The 16,998-nt window shown below is 42.9% G+C and overlaps 2 protein-coding genes and 1 pseudogene across 2 annotated transcripts; 2 read left to right on the forward strand and 1 right to left on the reverse strand.

The window, feature by feature from the left end:
- Positions 239–3,730, reverse strand: LOC110433599. Its single transcript, XM_021456070.1, has 4 exons — positions 3,727–3,730; positions 2,824–3,044; positions 732–757; positions 239–616 (listed from the first exon to the last, which is right to left on the reverse strand). The coding sequence occupies exons 1-4, from the start codon at positions 3,728–3,730 to the stop codon at positions 541–543; spliced, it is 327 nt and encodes a 108-aa protein (XP_021311745.1). The 3' UTR covers positions 239–540.
- On the forward strand, positions 3,866–5,050 carry LOC8075115. Its single transcript, XM_002455110.2, has one exon. The coding sequence runs from the start codon at positions 3,866–3,868 to the stop codon at positions 5,048–5,050; it is 1,185 nt and encodes a 394-aa protein (XP_002455155.1).
- On the forward strand, positions 8,748–16,852 carry LOC8075116 (annotated as a pseudogene).

Here is a 16,998-nt window from a genome sequence, read left to right on the forward strand (position 1 = left end):
GCCCTCCCCTTCCTTCTCCGTCGTGGCTGACTTGGATTCAAGCCGCCGAGCAGCAGCGGATCCCGAACTCCATAGGATTTGATGCAGAGAACCCACCCAGCCACCCAATAAGGCCTCGTTCGGTTCTAGTGGAACTGTTCCTGCCCTTGAACGGTTCCTGGCCAGGATCCAGTGAATCCATTTCCTCCACTCATTCCAGGTCTGAAACACAACCTGGTCTAATCCATTCCTTGTCTGATTCAGAAATGTGTTCGGCTAGACAGGATGACATCAACACATATATAGAAGAAAAAGAAACTACTACTTGCAGCTGCTAGTGCACTGGCTGTCATATAGGACAAGACTGCTACTAGAAAATAAAACTTCATGAGCTCACAATTGCAAGATGGAAATTTACACGAGAATAACATAGCTCTATCAAAAAAATGGAGAATCAACTGTAAGTCTCGTGGAAGAACATGCACCCTTCAGAACTCTCCGCATATACAGTCGATTGAAGAATTTATATGGTCCATATCACTGACCACCTAACGAACAAAATCAAGGTACTGAAGCTTTCAAAGGAGTCTTGTACTTGCTGTATCTAGTAGTAGTCTCTTGTTTCCCAAAATCACATCTAGCACAAATCTTAGATTAAATATAGGTATAAAATGAAAGGGTTCTATGCAACAATTTAATAGAAATAGAAACATTCTAGGCAAACAAACGAAGCAAATTTATCCTTGTACTACCTCAGCATCCTAAGGTTCTCCAAAACCTGAAACATGAACATTGGACATGCAAGTGTTAATAAGCATAAAGCTCTGGCTTCAGATCATGAAATGGAGAATAGACTAGGCTCTTCAGAGCATGCTACATTTTTGAAAACTGAATAGTGCTGGAGGATACACAATAGTGCTACAAGTAATAAGAAATAGCTACAAGTAATAAGAAATAGCTACATCTAAATAGTGCCGGAGGATACACAATACATCTAGCATTGCATCATACATTTCTGGAAACTGAAAAATAGCTAAAACAACATGCTAGAATTACAATTATTTTTAATTTATTTATACTGTCAACAAATAATATCATATACACTAATATTAAAATGTTGCTCTGAAGGTAACTATTGACTGTGAACTGATGGTACTGAAAAGAGAAATTGAGTCTTCTTTGCCTGCAGTTAGGAATGTGAAGAACCTGACATGCTGTTGTGGATCTAATGCAGGTCGCTAAATTGCAGAGCAAAATGCATCAAGAGCAAGCAGGAAAGCTCAAGAAAACTACCAATCCTAGGCCATCCAGGCTAAGGACTGATGTAAGTTTGTACACCCTTCAATTCTCATTGTACTGCAGGATTGGTAGTAAAAAGCTTTGCCCATGATCTGTCCAGCTACTATGCTGCTCAGATTACACAAGTCAAAGTTTTAGCACATTACACATGTCAAAAGAAGGATGGCAGGTCAGCCCATGATCTGTCCAGCTACTATGCTGCTCACAGATAATGTCATTCCAGTAGCTACTATACTCCAGAAGAGGATATCAGATTCAGAATATTTTATATGGCCCAAAAGAAATATGCCCAAAGCTAGCTTGTGCTTATTGACATGAAAGTATCAACCATAGGAACAAACTAAAGAATGTACAGTTTACATTCACATAATATTTTGACAGTTAGGGCTCTTCAATGATTATACTTCCCTCCTGCTTATACTGTTGCACGTGCATGTGCAGAAGAAGAAGATACAAGAGATTTTTTGAATCTCTCTTTCAAAAAAGAAAAAAAAGAGAAAATAATGCATGCTTGTTGTAGCACCAGCTATAAAAGTGATGAATAGAAAGCACACTACTCTTTTTGTAATGTTTACTAATTTCAGGGCCTATTGCCTGGTGGTGTTGCTAGTAGCAGTCAAAAGACTTGTAGCATATAGATGCTACTCTGAATCGCATAAATGACATAAATTTTAATATTCACATCTCACAAACGAAAGCACTCTATCTGTAAGAAGCAACGGACAATGAAGACACATAACTACGATGTTAATTTAGTATGAAATTGTGGTCATGTCCATGTACCGTGTTGATATCCAGTAACTTGTGGGCTGTAGTACTCTAAGGCCCCAATTAAAATAGTCATGGTTATATTACATTACCTTACATGCATTCAACAAATAACTGACGTATCCAATTTTGTGCTGAATACGTTCTGCTGAACTCACTTGTAAAAGATAGTAGATTGTTTATAAGGAACAAGTAAACTGAAGCCTATAACACTTGAGACAATTGCATGCAATTTGGCACAATGCAAACAACTTTCGAAGGTGATATTTTTTTTGGAAAAAATAACGTTGTAACCTCTGCCACTTGCGCCAAGGTCTCGATTCAACTTGCAGGTGCAGTAACTGAAAGGGGAAAAAAATAAAACTCTACTTACAGCGGAGCAGTACTAAGAATGCAGATCACTAGACGCAAGACAATGCTAAAACTATGGGTTCATCTTCTTCAGATCTTAAGGGAAGCGAACCACGAAATGCAAGGAGGCAGGCAGTATCAGCAGTTCAAATAGTCAAATGTCGGGCAGACAAGGAGCTTGTGGAGAGAGGTGGCTTTTCCTCTTGTTCTCCTGTCTCTTTTTTCTCCCATATAAACAACCTTCAACAATATTTTCAGCTCAAACTGGAGTAGGATAGATCGATGCCCACTTCTAACCCCAACTAACTAATCATCACCACCACCACCATCCTACTACCTGGACTCTCATCTAGAACTAGAGATCCAAGAACCCTAGAGGAGGGACAGAGGACGAGGACGAAGGGGAGAGCGAGGAGATCACCGTACCGGCAAGAAGGACGAGGATGGCGAAGGGCGCCGCCCCGTAGTCGCCCCGCGCCGCTCCGTGGTCGCCCCGCGCTGCCTTGTGTTACCTCTTCTTGCCTCTGTTGCTCGAGTCGTCCGCCTCTTCTTGCCTTGGCTGCTCGGCGTGTTCCAGGAGCCGGAATTGATACGGAGGGTAAGAGGTCCGGTTCCATTCCGGGCCGTGGATAGAGTAAAAAGCAAAGCTAGTTTTTGTTTCGGCCCAATTTTAATTCCACGTCAGGCCGAAACGAACGCATATTCCCAGTTGCATCTGGATTAGAAATGGGCCGCAGCATTCCACCTAGAATGGGCCCGGGAACGGGCCAATCCGCTAGAAACGAACAAGGCCTAAGTATTTAGGCTTCCCTACCACACCCTGTTTTCTTCTCTTTAGGTTGTTCGAGCCCTAGCTCCACTCTTGCCGCGTTCTGGATCTCGTCGAACACGGAGCTAGAGCCGCCTTGCGTGTGTTGGCTTCTAATCACGCCGTCGATGATTCAGTACACGACGTCCTGGAGTGGAAAAGAGAGAAAGAAAGAGGAAGAAGAAAGAGGTAGGAGCAAAAATGATCTTTTATCGCTCTTCTCTCTCCTCCAATGTCGGAAATAAATATTTTATTGGACGTGGTGTCTATGAGCAAATTTGACAATCTCGTTATTCTCTGTGTCCACTAGCAAAGGCATGCCATTTCCACTATCCGGTGGCTAAATTTTGCCCCCCTTTTTTTAGGTTTTAGCAAGTTCGGTTGACCTTATCTGTTGAATCTGTTACAATAAATCAATGGACAGTACTTTAAGACATGGCTTTTCTACCAAGCCAAGAAACTCAAAATCTAATCCATATAGACAACACACGACTATCCAGATCCGTGTAGGATTACGAGACCCATCCAATTCACATAACTAAATCCAATCCATATACAACACGATATCCATCTAGCCTGTATATATTGTTGTTAGATTAGATGCAGATCACGCGACCTTATTGTAACTCAGACTCGAACGCGCAAATACGATAGACGACGATGGCGGCGCCGGACGGACATCCAAAGCCAATGGCATCCACTCCGCCGGGACCAAAGCCGATCGGAGGCTACTATCACACGGTCGACCCCAACTATGAATCACCTCTTGAGGGTAGCAACTACATATTTGTCCCGTCGTCACCGGCGACCCGCGGCTTCCGATTCCGCCTGGACTTTCTTCCGGGAGGCAACAATGGTGCCTGGGAAATCGCAGACAGCCGTGGCAGCCTCATCCTCCTCTACCGAGGCGTCCAGTTAATCCCCAACATGCTGAACGAGCAGACTGCAGCAGCTGGGAGCCGCCACAATCCTGGGTTCGTCGTGTGCGACCCGCTGACGCGGCAATACAAGGCAGTCCCTTGCCGGCCGGAAGACATGGAAGGCCACCAGTTCCTCGGCCTGTTCCTCCTCCACGGCGACCAAACCAATCAGCAAGCAGGCGGCGGCCACATCAGTTTGTCCAACTTCAGAGTTATGGCTGCTCTGCACCGGCCCCACTGCTGCAGTTCCAGCCATGGAGTGCCGGTGGCCCACGTGTTCTCCATGGGGAGCGAGGTGGAGGGAGCGTGGAGCAGCGTCTTCTGTTTGGGGAGCGATTGGCACCTCGTGAAGAGGGCCTGGAGCAGCGAGGAACCGATCAATATTCCGAACACGGTCAAGTCTTTCTACTTCGCAGGCCGCGCATATGGATCCCTGTATTGGGGTATCCAAGGCACTGGCACGGCGCTTGTTCTTAACGAGGCAACCGCAGAGTTCACGATGGTTACGCTGCCACAGATCATGCTCGGATCGTGCGGAAGATGCAGCTTCCGGTTCATTAGCCGCCAGGACGACGGCGCTCTGCGTGTCGTCTGCTTGGTAGACAACAACCTCAAGGTCTTTGTTCGTCGTATCATCCATAGTAATAGTAGTCGTCACGACGAGTGGGCGGTCGAGGGTCTGGTGCGGCTGCGGGAAGCCACACGCGGACTGCCGGGCCACGAAGACGGCTATTTCCAGGATGATGAGGCTATTATTGTTGACGCGCAGGAGACGTACGTCCTCTTGACACCACGGAACAAGACATGGCTGTTCTCAGTCGTGCTCGAGACCATGGAGGTCGACCGCGGACATGAGAGGAACAAGTACGCAGGGCCGGCGTACCCATGGGAGCTGCCACCAACGATATGGTCGCCAATCTTCTGACTCTTGCCCATGTGCCATAAGACTTATGAGAGGGCTGCCATGTCGGGTTTCTTTGCTCATAAAGTTGTTTTTTCTCATTTTCTGCGACAGGTCAAGTGAAGTTTGGTCCTCCTTTTGTCGGGTTTCGGTAGACTTAAATAATTTGGTTTATTTTAGCCCATTTAATTTAGTAAATTTCAATGCTCATTTTTAATGATACAAGTTATTTGTTTTAACCTCTCATGAGAATTTGACAAGACGTACTGGCACATGTGAAGGTTATGGTGATGAGTGCTGGTATATGTACACCAAGTCATGCTCTGCACATCGAATTATGGCGAGTTGTGTCGAGCGCTAGCTACGTGTGCCAATAGATCGACTGCTAGGTTGCTCTCGATTTGTTAGAGGTGCTCGTATTTTTTTTTGAATTATTCTAGGTTTTAGCGACGCTATGTTTTCAGTGGTAGGCGGCGTGTCTCTCAATAGCGAGGCGCCTACGGTGACTTCATCAATCTCATGATTTGCCGATCCAACTCGATTCTTCGGAGATGCTCATAGGGTAGGGTGTGCATGCATGCGTTCACAGGAATGAGTGTGCGCTCCTATTTGTGAACATCTATGTCTGTAACTGGATCTCGTAAAAAAATGCCGAATGTCGAGTAGTGGCGTAATCCTAGTCAACGCTATGGCAGCATCCACCGCTACTACAGATTCTGTTTTTAAGGACGGTTTGGCCAGCCGCCCCAACTAAAGTGTTTCTACAAATACACCATTTGTAAAGGCGGGTTGGTCAACCACCCCTACAAAATCGATTTGTAGGGGCGGCTGCCCCTATAAATCGATTTTGGAATTCAACCACTAAAAATTCTTTAAAAAAAGCAAAACATTTTTTTAATCATGAGCCCTGCCTTCAAACCCACACCCCCCCACTCATGTGTATCATCCTCTACCACTACATCTCTTTGTCACTTGTGTCTTTAAGCCATTTCGGTTCTCCATATATTATACTAAACGAGTGTAAATTGATTGTTTGTGACACTAAGGGCAGTCCCAATGGAGAGTTTCTAGTTGTATTTTCCAAGAGAGAAATAGAGCAATTAATGTCTATTAGAAACCATCTCTCTCAACCCATAGTTTCTACGGTAGTATTAATACAAATGATAAATTAAACGCAACATAAACTGAGAATGGATTAATTGTGGCAATCAACCATATAGCCTCTAGATTAACGCAAACTTGCTTTGATTCACGATAGCAAACAAATGCCACTATTTCTTGGTCACGTAGCATCATACAGAAGCAAACGAACATGAACTCTATATCCTTGGTCACGTAGCACTCCAGAAGCAAAATATCACGAGCAGGAGCGGCGGCAGGAGTTGCAGGCGGTGGCGGGAAATCCAGCTCCAGGCGGCACGGGAAATCCAGCTCTAGGCGGTGGCGGCGGGAGTTGCAGCAGGGCAACGCGGGAGCGGCCTGGCCAAGCGCGCGCGGGAGCAGGCGTGTGCGCAAGAGAGGGAGCCGAGCGGGAGCGAGGGCGTTCTGCACGCGTGCGGAGGAGGCCGCGCGGCGGCGGCACAACGGATCGCCATCAATGTCCATCGACACCGGTGTTTCTTCCCAATGGATAAAAGACCGGGTTCGATGTGCCTCGTTGCGAGGGAAGAAGTGGTTTCTTGGAATAGAAACGATTTCTTGGTTTTCTTCTCTCTTTCTTTATTAATTCGTGTGTCACATCAGTAAAATGCTGAGTTGTCAAGCTAATTAATGAAAATAGAAACTGCTCATTAATTACCATTGGGACTGCCCTAAACGATTACAAATTAAATGGTTGTCAATTACAAGGTTTCATAATATTTTGAGATCTATAACTTTCATCTACGTAGTTTCTCCATCCGAGGTCATTTACGAAATTTAAATTTTAAATTTGACAAATTCAAACGAAGTTTTGCATGACAAAATGATGTCAAATTTAAAAGTTATCAACTACAAAGATTCGTAACCTTTTGAGATCTATAATTTCCTTTATGGTGGGTTTTCCATCCGAGGTTGTTTCAAAAATTCAAATTTTAAAATTTTGAAATTCAAACCTAGTTTTGCATGACAAGATGATTTTAAATCAAAATGTTGCCAACTATAAAATTTTATAACTTTTCAAGATCTACAAAGTTTAATTTGGTTGTTTCTCCATCTAAGGGCGTTTGAAAAATTCAAATTTCAATTTGGATAACTTCAAACGTAGTTTTTCTTCAATTTGGATAACTTCAATTAGAATTTAAAATTTTGAAATTCAAACATAGTTTTGCATAACAAGATGATTTTAAATCAAAAAGTTGTCAACTATAAAATTTTATAACTTCTCAAGATCTACAAAGTTTAATTTGGTTGTTTCTCCATCCGAGGGCGTTTGAAAGTTTCAAATTGAAACGTAGTTTTGCTTAACAAAACAAATTCAAACGAAAAAGTTGCCGGCTACTAAATTCTATAACTTCGATCTATAAAGTTTATTTTGTTCATTTGGTCAAATATTTATCCGACAGGTGGTTCTAATATTGATCACAAATTTTATATATCTCTATTGTAGTTTATGCGGTTTCATAAACTACAAGAGAGATATGTAAGATTTGTAAACAATGTTACTTTCACTTTATCATATGAAAAAATGACCAAAACAAAAATTGTACATCTTGATGAATTATACAACTTTTATGTTCATGACTTCTTCAGCCAAAATCGTTTGATGTTTTAAAATATTATTCGAAGTTGTCATTTTTTAAATTCAAATTTTGAAATATATACAAGAAAAGGTAATCAAAAGAACAACAGTAAGAATGTAATATCTTAAGAGACCATAATTTTTGAAAAATTAGAAAAAAATCTCATCACATTTAGAGTTAGTATGATGGAGAACGACTAGTTATAAATTTTAGCCATAGATTAAAAAGAGAAATAAGTGTTCATAAACAATTTGAAAAGTGCCTGGTTTACCATTCCATAGGACCTCAATTTCTACATGTAATGTGCCTGGTTTTTAGCTGAGGGGGTGTTTAGTTCCCCTTTCATCCCAAAAAATTATGGGTTGGTCTACCATTTTTCATAATGAAACTAAGGGTCTGTTTAGTTCCTATCTGGGCCTTGGATTTTGGCCAATCATTCTATAGAATTGAACTAAACACCATCTACATTTTTTGACAAAATAGTTGATATTTTTCATTTTGGTGTCCTTAAGAGGTCAAAAAAAAACCCAAAAGAGCAGCTTCATATATTTTGGATCCTGGAAATTTTGGTATTTTGGATTGTACGTAAACACACCCATAAAAATTTGGCATTTTGCATTTCGTCATTCCAAAGTACTTGGTATTTTGTATTTTGTATTTCCATGGGGAATTAAACACAACTTAAACACCATGTAAAAAATTTGGCAAAAAAGTGACTATTATCCATTTTGGATTTTGGCCTCAAGAGACCAAAAATAGGCCAAAAACATCTGAGAGCCGGTGCTCACCCCCACCAACACCATGAAGAATTTGACATTTTGGATAGAACTAAACATATCCCTAAAAAATTTAATATTTGATATTTTATTATTCGGAAAAACATTTTGTATTTTGCATTGTATAGCAGACACTAAACGTTCTCGAGTTGCAGCACTCAAAAGCAGAAAACATAAAAGCGGAAACCCGAGTAGAGTTCAGGCCTACTCGCGAGTGAGCCCGCTCGCTTCGCCCCCAATTGGGCCATTCATTCCCCTCGCGGGCTCCCAGCTCAGTAAACCCTACTGCCCAGCAGCACCCACTCATCTCGCCGCGCCGCCGCGTAAACCCCGCCCGCACCCATCTCGCCGTCGCGCCTCCCCGCCCTCGCCCAGGCGCAAACCATGGCGGCCGCCTCGAGGGGCCTGCTCGCGCGCCTCCGCGGCCTCTCACTCTCCGCCGGCGGGAGCCCGCGCCTCCCCTTGCCGCCTTCCCGGCTCTTCTCCGCGGAGGCCTTCGTCTCCCACTCCGACGACGACGACGCTGGGGGCGAGGGCGGCGGCGGGGGCCGGATCATCGAGGCGCGGGCCGGGGTGATGGGCCCCACATCGCGGCGCACCGGCGTGATCGGCGTCAAGTGCGGGATGTCGGCGATGTGGGACAAGTGGGGCGCCAAGGTGCCCATCACCGTCCTCTGGGTCGACGACAACGTTGTTACCCAGGTCAAGACCGCCGAGAAGGAGGGTTTCTTCGCCCTACAGGTGCTACACGAAATTTCCCTGGGTTCTCCCTTTCAAACGTGTTCCACCGAAACAAATCAAGTATTGAACGGCTGCTGGTTCGATTCACTCGCTAGTCTTGAAAGCAATGATGTCGCTTAAACCTGGATGGTGATGGCTGAGATGTTGTAAATTATTGTTTTAGATCAGTAATATCTTGTTGATTCAGTATGTCTCAATACTATTTCCTACTTTAAAGCGGTGGTAGTTAATTTTTAATGGAAAATGGCAAACTATCCCACATTCACTTGTATTTTGGTTTGCACCTCATAAGGCGTTTGGTTGCAAATGCCTAGCCCCTAGTTGACTCTGTTGCAAATGCCATCCCACAGAGCATAGGCTCATCAGATTCCGCCTGACTCTGCCCATGTGGAACCACTATAGTCCATGGTAACTGAGTAAAGCTTGTTCTAGTGCTTGGATCATGCTGTGGTGAAGAATTTTGCAAATAGCATAAACCGATGGATTTAATGAAATACAGGTCTTGTATTTTTAATGTATCTAACTTATATAAAGAGCATCAGGCACTCTAGGATAGAAAAAGCAGGTGAAACAAGCTGGTTGCATCTTGGTGGGATGGTTTCTGCTACAAAACCGAGTTGGGTAATGGTGGATCTTTGCAACAAAACGTTTTATGTGGTGGTATTCCAAACCAAAGAGAGACATGGGGTTATTTTTGAAATTTGCCATGTTTCTAAACTCATGCGGCAATGATCTGGTTCTGGCTCTTCCTGCAGTGCCTACAGAAAGAACTATAAAAAAAATAAAGGAAGATAATTGGTCTGGTGTTGTTGAATTTTCTTTTGTCTTTTGCCATTTGACTCTCTTCAGCAACATAATATCGGTATATGCAAGTTATCCTATCAACTTAATCCTTTATTTATCAATTTACTGGTAAGGAGTTCATAAGTCAATTGTGACAATTTAACTGGAGCGAAGTTTTGGTAACCATTAACCATAAAGCATCTCATGCACTTACACCATGAATAAGACACTAGTAAGAAGTATCCTGCCTTAATTTTTTGTTTAAGTTGATCTAATGCAATGCAGAGTGTTTAACTTTTGTTTTTTCTTTGTTTGTTCCATCCACCTTTACTTTGCAAAAGAAAAGGTATTGCTAAATTCCTAAATTCTTCTCCTTGTGTTTGTTAGCTTGGCGCAGGTCAAAAGAAGGAAAAACACCTACCAAAGCCTGAAGTTGGCCACTTTAGAGACAGGGAGTGCCTCTGAAGAGAAAGCTAAGGGAATTTCCTGTCACTGAGGATGCGCTTCTTCCTGTTGGCACAACCATCACGGTTCGCCACTTTTTGCCTGGACAATTTGTTGGAATCACGAAGGGGAAAGGTTTTGCGGTATGTATTTTTCCTGTCCAGTCTAATTTTGTGCTTTCACTTGTCAAGACAGTTCACTACATTGCTGTAAACCAACTAGCTATCGCCAGGGTTTTGCTGTAAACCAACTAGATATTCTCCATGCAAAATTTTTGGCAAAAAAAAAAAAAGATATTCTCCATTTTGGATTTTTGCCTCAAGAGGCCAAAAATAGCCCAAAAACGTTTGGGAGCCAGTGCTCACCCTCGCCAGCACCATGAAAAATTTAGTATTTTGAGTGGAACTACGTGCCCATATTTTTTTTTTGGTTTCTCAATTTGCAGCACTCAAAAGCAGAAAACACAAAAGCGGAAAGCCGAGTGAAGTTCAGGCCTACACGCGAGTGAGCCCGCTCGCTTCACCCCCAATTGGGCCATTCATTCCCCTCGCGGGCTCCCAGCTGAGTAAACCCTACTGCCTAGCAGCACCCACTCATACTGTTTTATCTCTATCTCTACAACTAAAAAAACCCAACTGTTATCGTCTCCACTAACTAATCGGCCTGCCTCTGTGATTACATCGCTCCGGAAAAAAACGTCGAACTCCCGTGGTCAACCTGGAGTCAAAAACAATTCCTCCCACGCCGCCTCCCCTCTACACAAAGAACCGCAGCCCCCTGCCATGCTCGTGTCGAGGTCGGCTTCCGCCGACAACCTCCATGTCGGCCAGTGAGCTCGGCTCCGGATTCGCCTCGGCGACGTGTAGATCCGGCAACGTAAAGATCTACTCCGGCGTTGCACGGCCCTGCCCCGGTCATCTGCCCACGACGCAGCAGGTGGAGGTCGCCGTGGAACCCGGCTTCTACGACGCCCAGCTCCAAGCTCGTCTCGCCCGCCGCCGGACGACCTCGCCAAGCCGCACGCGACGCGACGCCTGCGACGACCGAGCCACACTCGTGCGCAGCAGGTGGAGGACTAGGTCGCCGCGGAACCCAGCTTCTACGACGCCCAGCTCCAAGCTCGTCTCACCCGCCGCCGGACGACCTCGCCAAGCCGCACGCGACGCGACGCCTGCGACCCCTACACCGGCCTCTGGAACTGGTCCATGTCCGTCCCTTGCTCCCCTCCTCTTATCTGTCTCTCTATTTCTTTTGTTCAGAAAGTCTATGCTTTGTTACTTGGTTCTCATGTGGGATAGGATGCAAGAGTTTTAATTTGGTAGTGATTTGTTACTGCTTGTTAAGTGCTACTAATTTTGTCTGAATCATGCGCTTCTGAATCCTAGATAGATAGTATTGTTTCAGCACCTGCATTTTGTATTGATCTGAACCTGCATAAATTTCTTATTGAAGTGGACAACACGATGGCTTGTGACAGTGGATCCAACAATGCAGATAGCAGAGCATATCTCCATGCATCAAAAGCTTTGTTTTTAGCACTACTACTACTATTAGGCAATAGCAATCACTACATTAAACCTGCAATTTCTTATTGGTCTGAGCCTTTTTAGCTTGGTCATCTCGAAGTTATGTGAGCCTTTGAGGGATACAATTTTGTTGGAAATGTACTGAATTGAAATTCACTTGCGGCATGAAAAAATTGCTAGCCTCAAGATGTCTTTTATAAAATCACTGTGCTTTAAGGGGTACAAATTCTGAAAGATCATCTTTCTTGTAGCAAATTCACAAGTTTGAGAAAGTTCAATTCAGTTTTGTTCAGCAACTTTTGATTTTTGTGTATGTAACTCCTTCCTCAAGCTGTCTGGATCTTGATTACTATGCAGGGATACATACATATTGAAAAACTAGTTTCCTGTTTAGAAGGGCCATGCACAAATGAATATGTGTTTCTCTTTTTATTTATTGTATCTGTGTAAAGAACATTAACTTTGGAACAATTTCCAAGCATACATGAAAAGGAAGGAGCCTGATCTAAAGAAGCAAACGGAACCTCTTCTACAGATGTCACAGCTGAATTTGCGAGTCGTTGTCACCTCAAATTTACAACTAAGTATGTTTCTTCTCTCTGGTTTCTTTGTAAGCATGTAAGAGTGAAACATGGAAAGGGAGCCAGAGTTTTCTGCCATATGTTTTTGAAGATACCCTACCGCTCCAGAGTTAGATATAAATAACTTTTTAATGTTTGTAAATGCAGGATGAAAAGACAAGACTCTAGAGTTAGATGCAAATAACTTTTTAATGTTTCTAAATGCAGGATGAAAGACAAGGCTCTAAAGATTATTGGTATTGTAGAAAACTGCCCTGATGGTATGTATGGAAAGACAAGGCTCCAATTTGCACATGCAGAAACTGTTATTCCTTTTTTACTTCCTTACTAGTCTCTTTGCACCTCTTTCGCTTAGTCCTATTCTTGAAATCCTTCCTCTGAATTGTATGCCTTGTTTGACACATTTATCTATATAATATATGATATGTGTTGCATAAATTTCGCTCTTTTGAATATTTCTGCTGTGTCATCTTTGATAGTCATGCTGCTAGCACGGACATGGATGTGTGTCCGGACATGGATGTGTGTCTTGCCAATGATGTTGGCTATCTATGAAATTAGAGGAATGGACATGTCGTTTCTACCCTAAGAACTTCTACAGGAGCAAGGTGTGATAATTTCTTTTTCCTTTGTTATTCTATTAGTGTCAGATGCTATAAAACTAAAATTCTGAGATTGCCAGGCTACATTTTTTGTAGGCCTATGGGCATCTTTGAATTGTCTATTCTTCTTCTTATTTTTTTTGGATCTTGATGTTTCTTTGCAAAGTATAAGTTGAAGTTGGTCATTACGTGGGAAAATGCATCAACAACTCTATTATTAGAAATTCGTTACTGAATGTTCTTTGTTTATTTTCTTGCTTGTTGCAACAGGGGTGTTGCTTGATGCCCTGGCACCATCAACAACTTCAAGGAGTTCGGAGAGGACGCCAGGTCTAAGACTGCAAGGTCATCATCATCGATTGGTGAGGAGAGTGACCAAAAATATTTCTTTAATATAACCTACAATTCAAGGCAGATGAGAATCAGTTAAATGTTACTCTCTTAGTGCTCTTTCTCATTGCTCTAATTGTTGTGGAAACAGAAAACACATACAATAGTTGCTTCCACTACTATGGTATTATTATATGTATTGTACATAATGTACATTACTAATGGAAGGTAAGAAAAGTTTGGAAACAAAGAGAGAAGAAAAGAGGGGACAAAAAGACTCTAGGAGGGCCTAGCAGATTCAGCTAGGGGTTTGACCCAATAGAGAATTAGATATCTGGAAGTTGAATTAGATATTGTGAAGCATATCAAAGAAAGAAATCACAGTCCACCCTCAATGAAAATACCAAATTGTCAATTGTTGCTGCCATCCCCATCAACAAGGGGCTCAACTTCAGCAATATCATAAAACCTATTCAATTCTGCGTGTCATAGGAAAATCTCAAATAAAAGTTATATCATCCATTATTTGGCGAACTAAACCAAATTGAAGACCTTAGAGTAGGTAGGCATGAAAATTCTTTGTACAGTTGCACTCTTTCTTGCTACCTAATTCCAGCACTAAATCTCATTGCATTTTTTCTTTTGTGTGCAAGAAGGAAAAATCATAGCGTGCGAGGACAACGACATACCAGGTTTGAATATTAGAATTGTGCTTTCTTTAGGCTCAAGTGTTTACTATCAGCATTCGGTATTTTATTTAAGATCATTTTATCTGATAGTTGAATGTAATTCATATTACATAATGGGTTGAATGTAACTGAATAAGAAATTGTACAACCTGTTTATTTGAGTAAGGGCAAACCATGCATGTTGCAGAATCCCCTCCCTCTCCGTGATTATACAGTTATGGCGTCATTCAACTATTGCATTAGTCGAAACGGACACAAAAGACATCTCTGACCGAAACTGAACAAATATTTGCAGTGCATATGAATTGAAGGAGATAGACACAAAAGTACATGCATGATACAGGGCATGGAGCTGAGCTAGAGTGCCAGCTTCTGGTGGTGATTCAGAGGCCGCAAAGTCCACATCCTATAGTGCTCAGCTTGGTTAGTAGGGTTCTTGTAAGGATTGATCTCTGACACTGGTGTCCGACCGGTGCTATAATTCCTCAATAAAGGACCGGCTCCTCAAGCGTTGCACCCCGTGTCCCGGCTGCCGTCGCCGCGCTCCGTAGTTCGCCTGCCGCCGTCAGTCATTGACCCAGGCACGCAACCAATCGCACAGCTTGAGGCAGCAACGATGGAGGCAAAGCGCGGGACGACGCCCAGCCTGGGCCCGTTTAGGTGCCGCACTCCACGCCTTTGCGCCAAGAATCACGCCAACTCCGACGTCTACTGCAGCCAGCGGAGGTACGTCCTCAGGGTGTTTGATGAAATGGCCGTTCGAAATGCCGTGAGTTCAAAATCCTTGCCTGTCTCCGTCTCCTCCTCCATTTACTTGAATAGGTGGCCAACCAGCTAGCTATCACGGCACGGCAGTGCGGCAGCGGTCAGTCTAACTGCGTTGTGTCATGGTGACACGAACCCACCCGCTCTTCCCTGGACGGCGCGAGTCACCAGCGATGGCATCGGCAGCTGGCGTGGCAGACCACTTCCTCGTATCCTTCTCTTTCATCCTTCAACGACCCAATGCTGAGGAGGACGGCAAGAAGGTCTAGGCCTTCCTCATGGAAATGGAGAGCGCCATCAGGAACCATCTGCTCTGGGCCAACGCCACCAACTAGGAGATCGAACACACACTCAAGGTGAAGCCCTGCCCCACTGCTCCTTGTTTTTCAGTAAAAATGAGTTGCTATTGTTTCAAGTGCATAATCAATTTTTTACCTGAATATCCCTATGCGAGTAGCTACCTGTGATCCTATTTTCTTTCACACCTTTTAATTTAATGGACGGTCACAATCTACACTTCTTTTCTTTGTGCCTTTTGGATGGTGTAAGTATTAGTTTATGTTTTTTGAAGTGTATATTAATTCACTGTTTGACAATAATGTTTCTGGGGAAGTAGCACTCAGAAGTGTTCAAATAAAGATTCGATTTTTGTTCACTTTAGACTTCCACATTGTATTTGTGTGCATAGAATGATAGAACTGGACAAACTGTGTTAAATCATTTCTCTGCTCGACAATGTTGCTCTGGTTGCAGAAGTCAAGCTCGTGACTGATAAAGAGTAAGTGAACCATTCTTCTGTGCTTCAGAACATTATGCTATTCGACTGCTGCCTGATTAATCTCTCAATTAGGCACCATAATATCCAAACTATAGTAACATAAAAATATTCTCTTACAGTTGTATTTGCTGTTCCGTGAAATCATCCAAATATGCTGAATAAACGGAAACCCATGATACGCTATGGAATCATGGTAGCGACTGTTTTAATTGTATCAAATGTTGTATGGTTTACTGCTTGGTACTGCATTTCAACCATGCCTTTTGTGACTAGACTAGATAAAAAAATGCTCTTCCTTAACCTTTCATTGATAACAGGCAAGACAATCAGCTGTGGATCGCAACAACCACCTCAACTGGCTATTAGATTTGTTTAATGCCATTTCTATTCTTTCTCTGGTACTTATCGAGATCATGCTCAGGGTGTCTGCCTCCACAGAACAACGCCACCTCAGATTGAGTTTGATCCTCAGGAGTGGGGAAAGAAATCACTTCCTTTTTTCTCTGAATACCAGTAGGGCGTCACACATGCCCTCCTGTTTCCAAAAAAAAAAATCTGAAACTTCCTTGGTTCAATCTTTCTTGCATGGGTTCTAGAGAGGTTCTTTCTTTTGTGCTGTGGTCGTTGCTTAATTGATTTCCATTCTACGCAGGTTAGCTGGAACATGACTCGAGCAAAATGTGTTGCAGATTAATTGCTATTTTGTGGATTTCAGTGTGCTGAATCTGTTTAGGCATTTGATATTTCTTTCTTTAGTTTTTTGCACGTGGATCCCCATATCCTAATTTAGGCATTTGATATTTCTTCTGTTTGATGGATTTTCCATGCCCTACTTGCTTGTAGCAGGCAACTGCTGATGATTGGTTTCATTATGAGTCGAGGGGCAGCAGTGGAGTCAGCAAAGGGGGTGGCTAATGATGCAGAGCATAGGCAAGCAACTCACCTTCAACATGCCATAGCCTATGCCAAAGAGATTGTAACAAGCGTTAAGTGGTGACCGTGATTTGTAAAGATTGACATCTGAGGATTACTGTCAAGTGTCCATATATCATATAGGTTGTAAAGTATCTGTGCAGCCTTTCCAGATTTTTTATATTTCGCAAACAGCATAAACTCACTATGGAGTTCAAAAAAGATACAATATATTTAACTACAGCCACATTTTATACATTTATCCTATTTATATTTCTTCATGTAGTAATTTTTAAGGATTCATCCTACCATGATTTAATGCAAT

The sequence above is a fragment of the Sorghum bicolor genome, chromosome 3 (genome assembly GCF_000003195.3).
Source record: "Sorghum bicolor cultivar BTx623 chromosome 3, Sorghum_bicolor_NCBIv3, whole genome shotgun sequence".
Classification (NCBI taxonomy): Eukaryota; Viridiplantae; Streptophyta; class Magnoliopsida; order Poales; family Poaceae; genus Sorghum; species Sorghum bicolor.

What these genes read in the sequence shown, in the direction of transcription:
- LOC110433599 (XM_021456070.1), bottom strand. An exon ending in CATCCTCGTCCTTCTTGCCG is followed by an intron (nt 758 to 2,823) that starts GTACGGTGATCT and finishes TTCATGTTTCAG; the next exon opens with GTTTTGGAGAACCTTAGGAT. An exon ending in GAGAACCTTAGGATGCTGAG is followed by an intron (nt 617 to 731) that starts GTAGTACAAGGA and finishes GATTTGTGCTAG; the next exon opens with ATGTGATTTTGGGAAACAAG.
- LOC8075115 (XM_002455110.2), top strand. Translation starts at nt 3,866, where the DNA reads ATGGCGGCGCCGGACGGACATCCAAAGCCAATGGCATCCACTCCGCCG.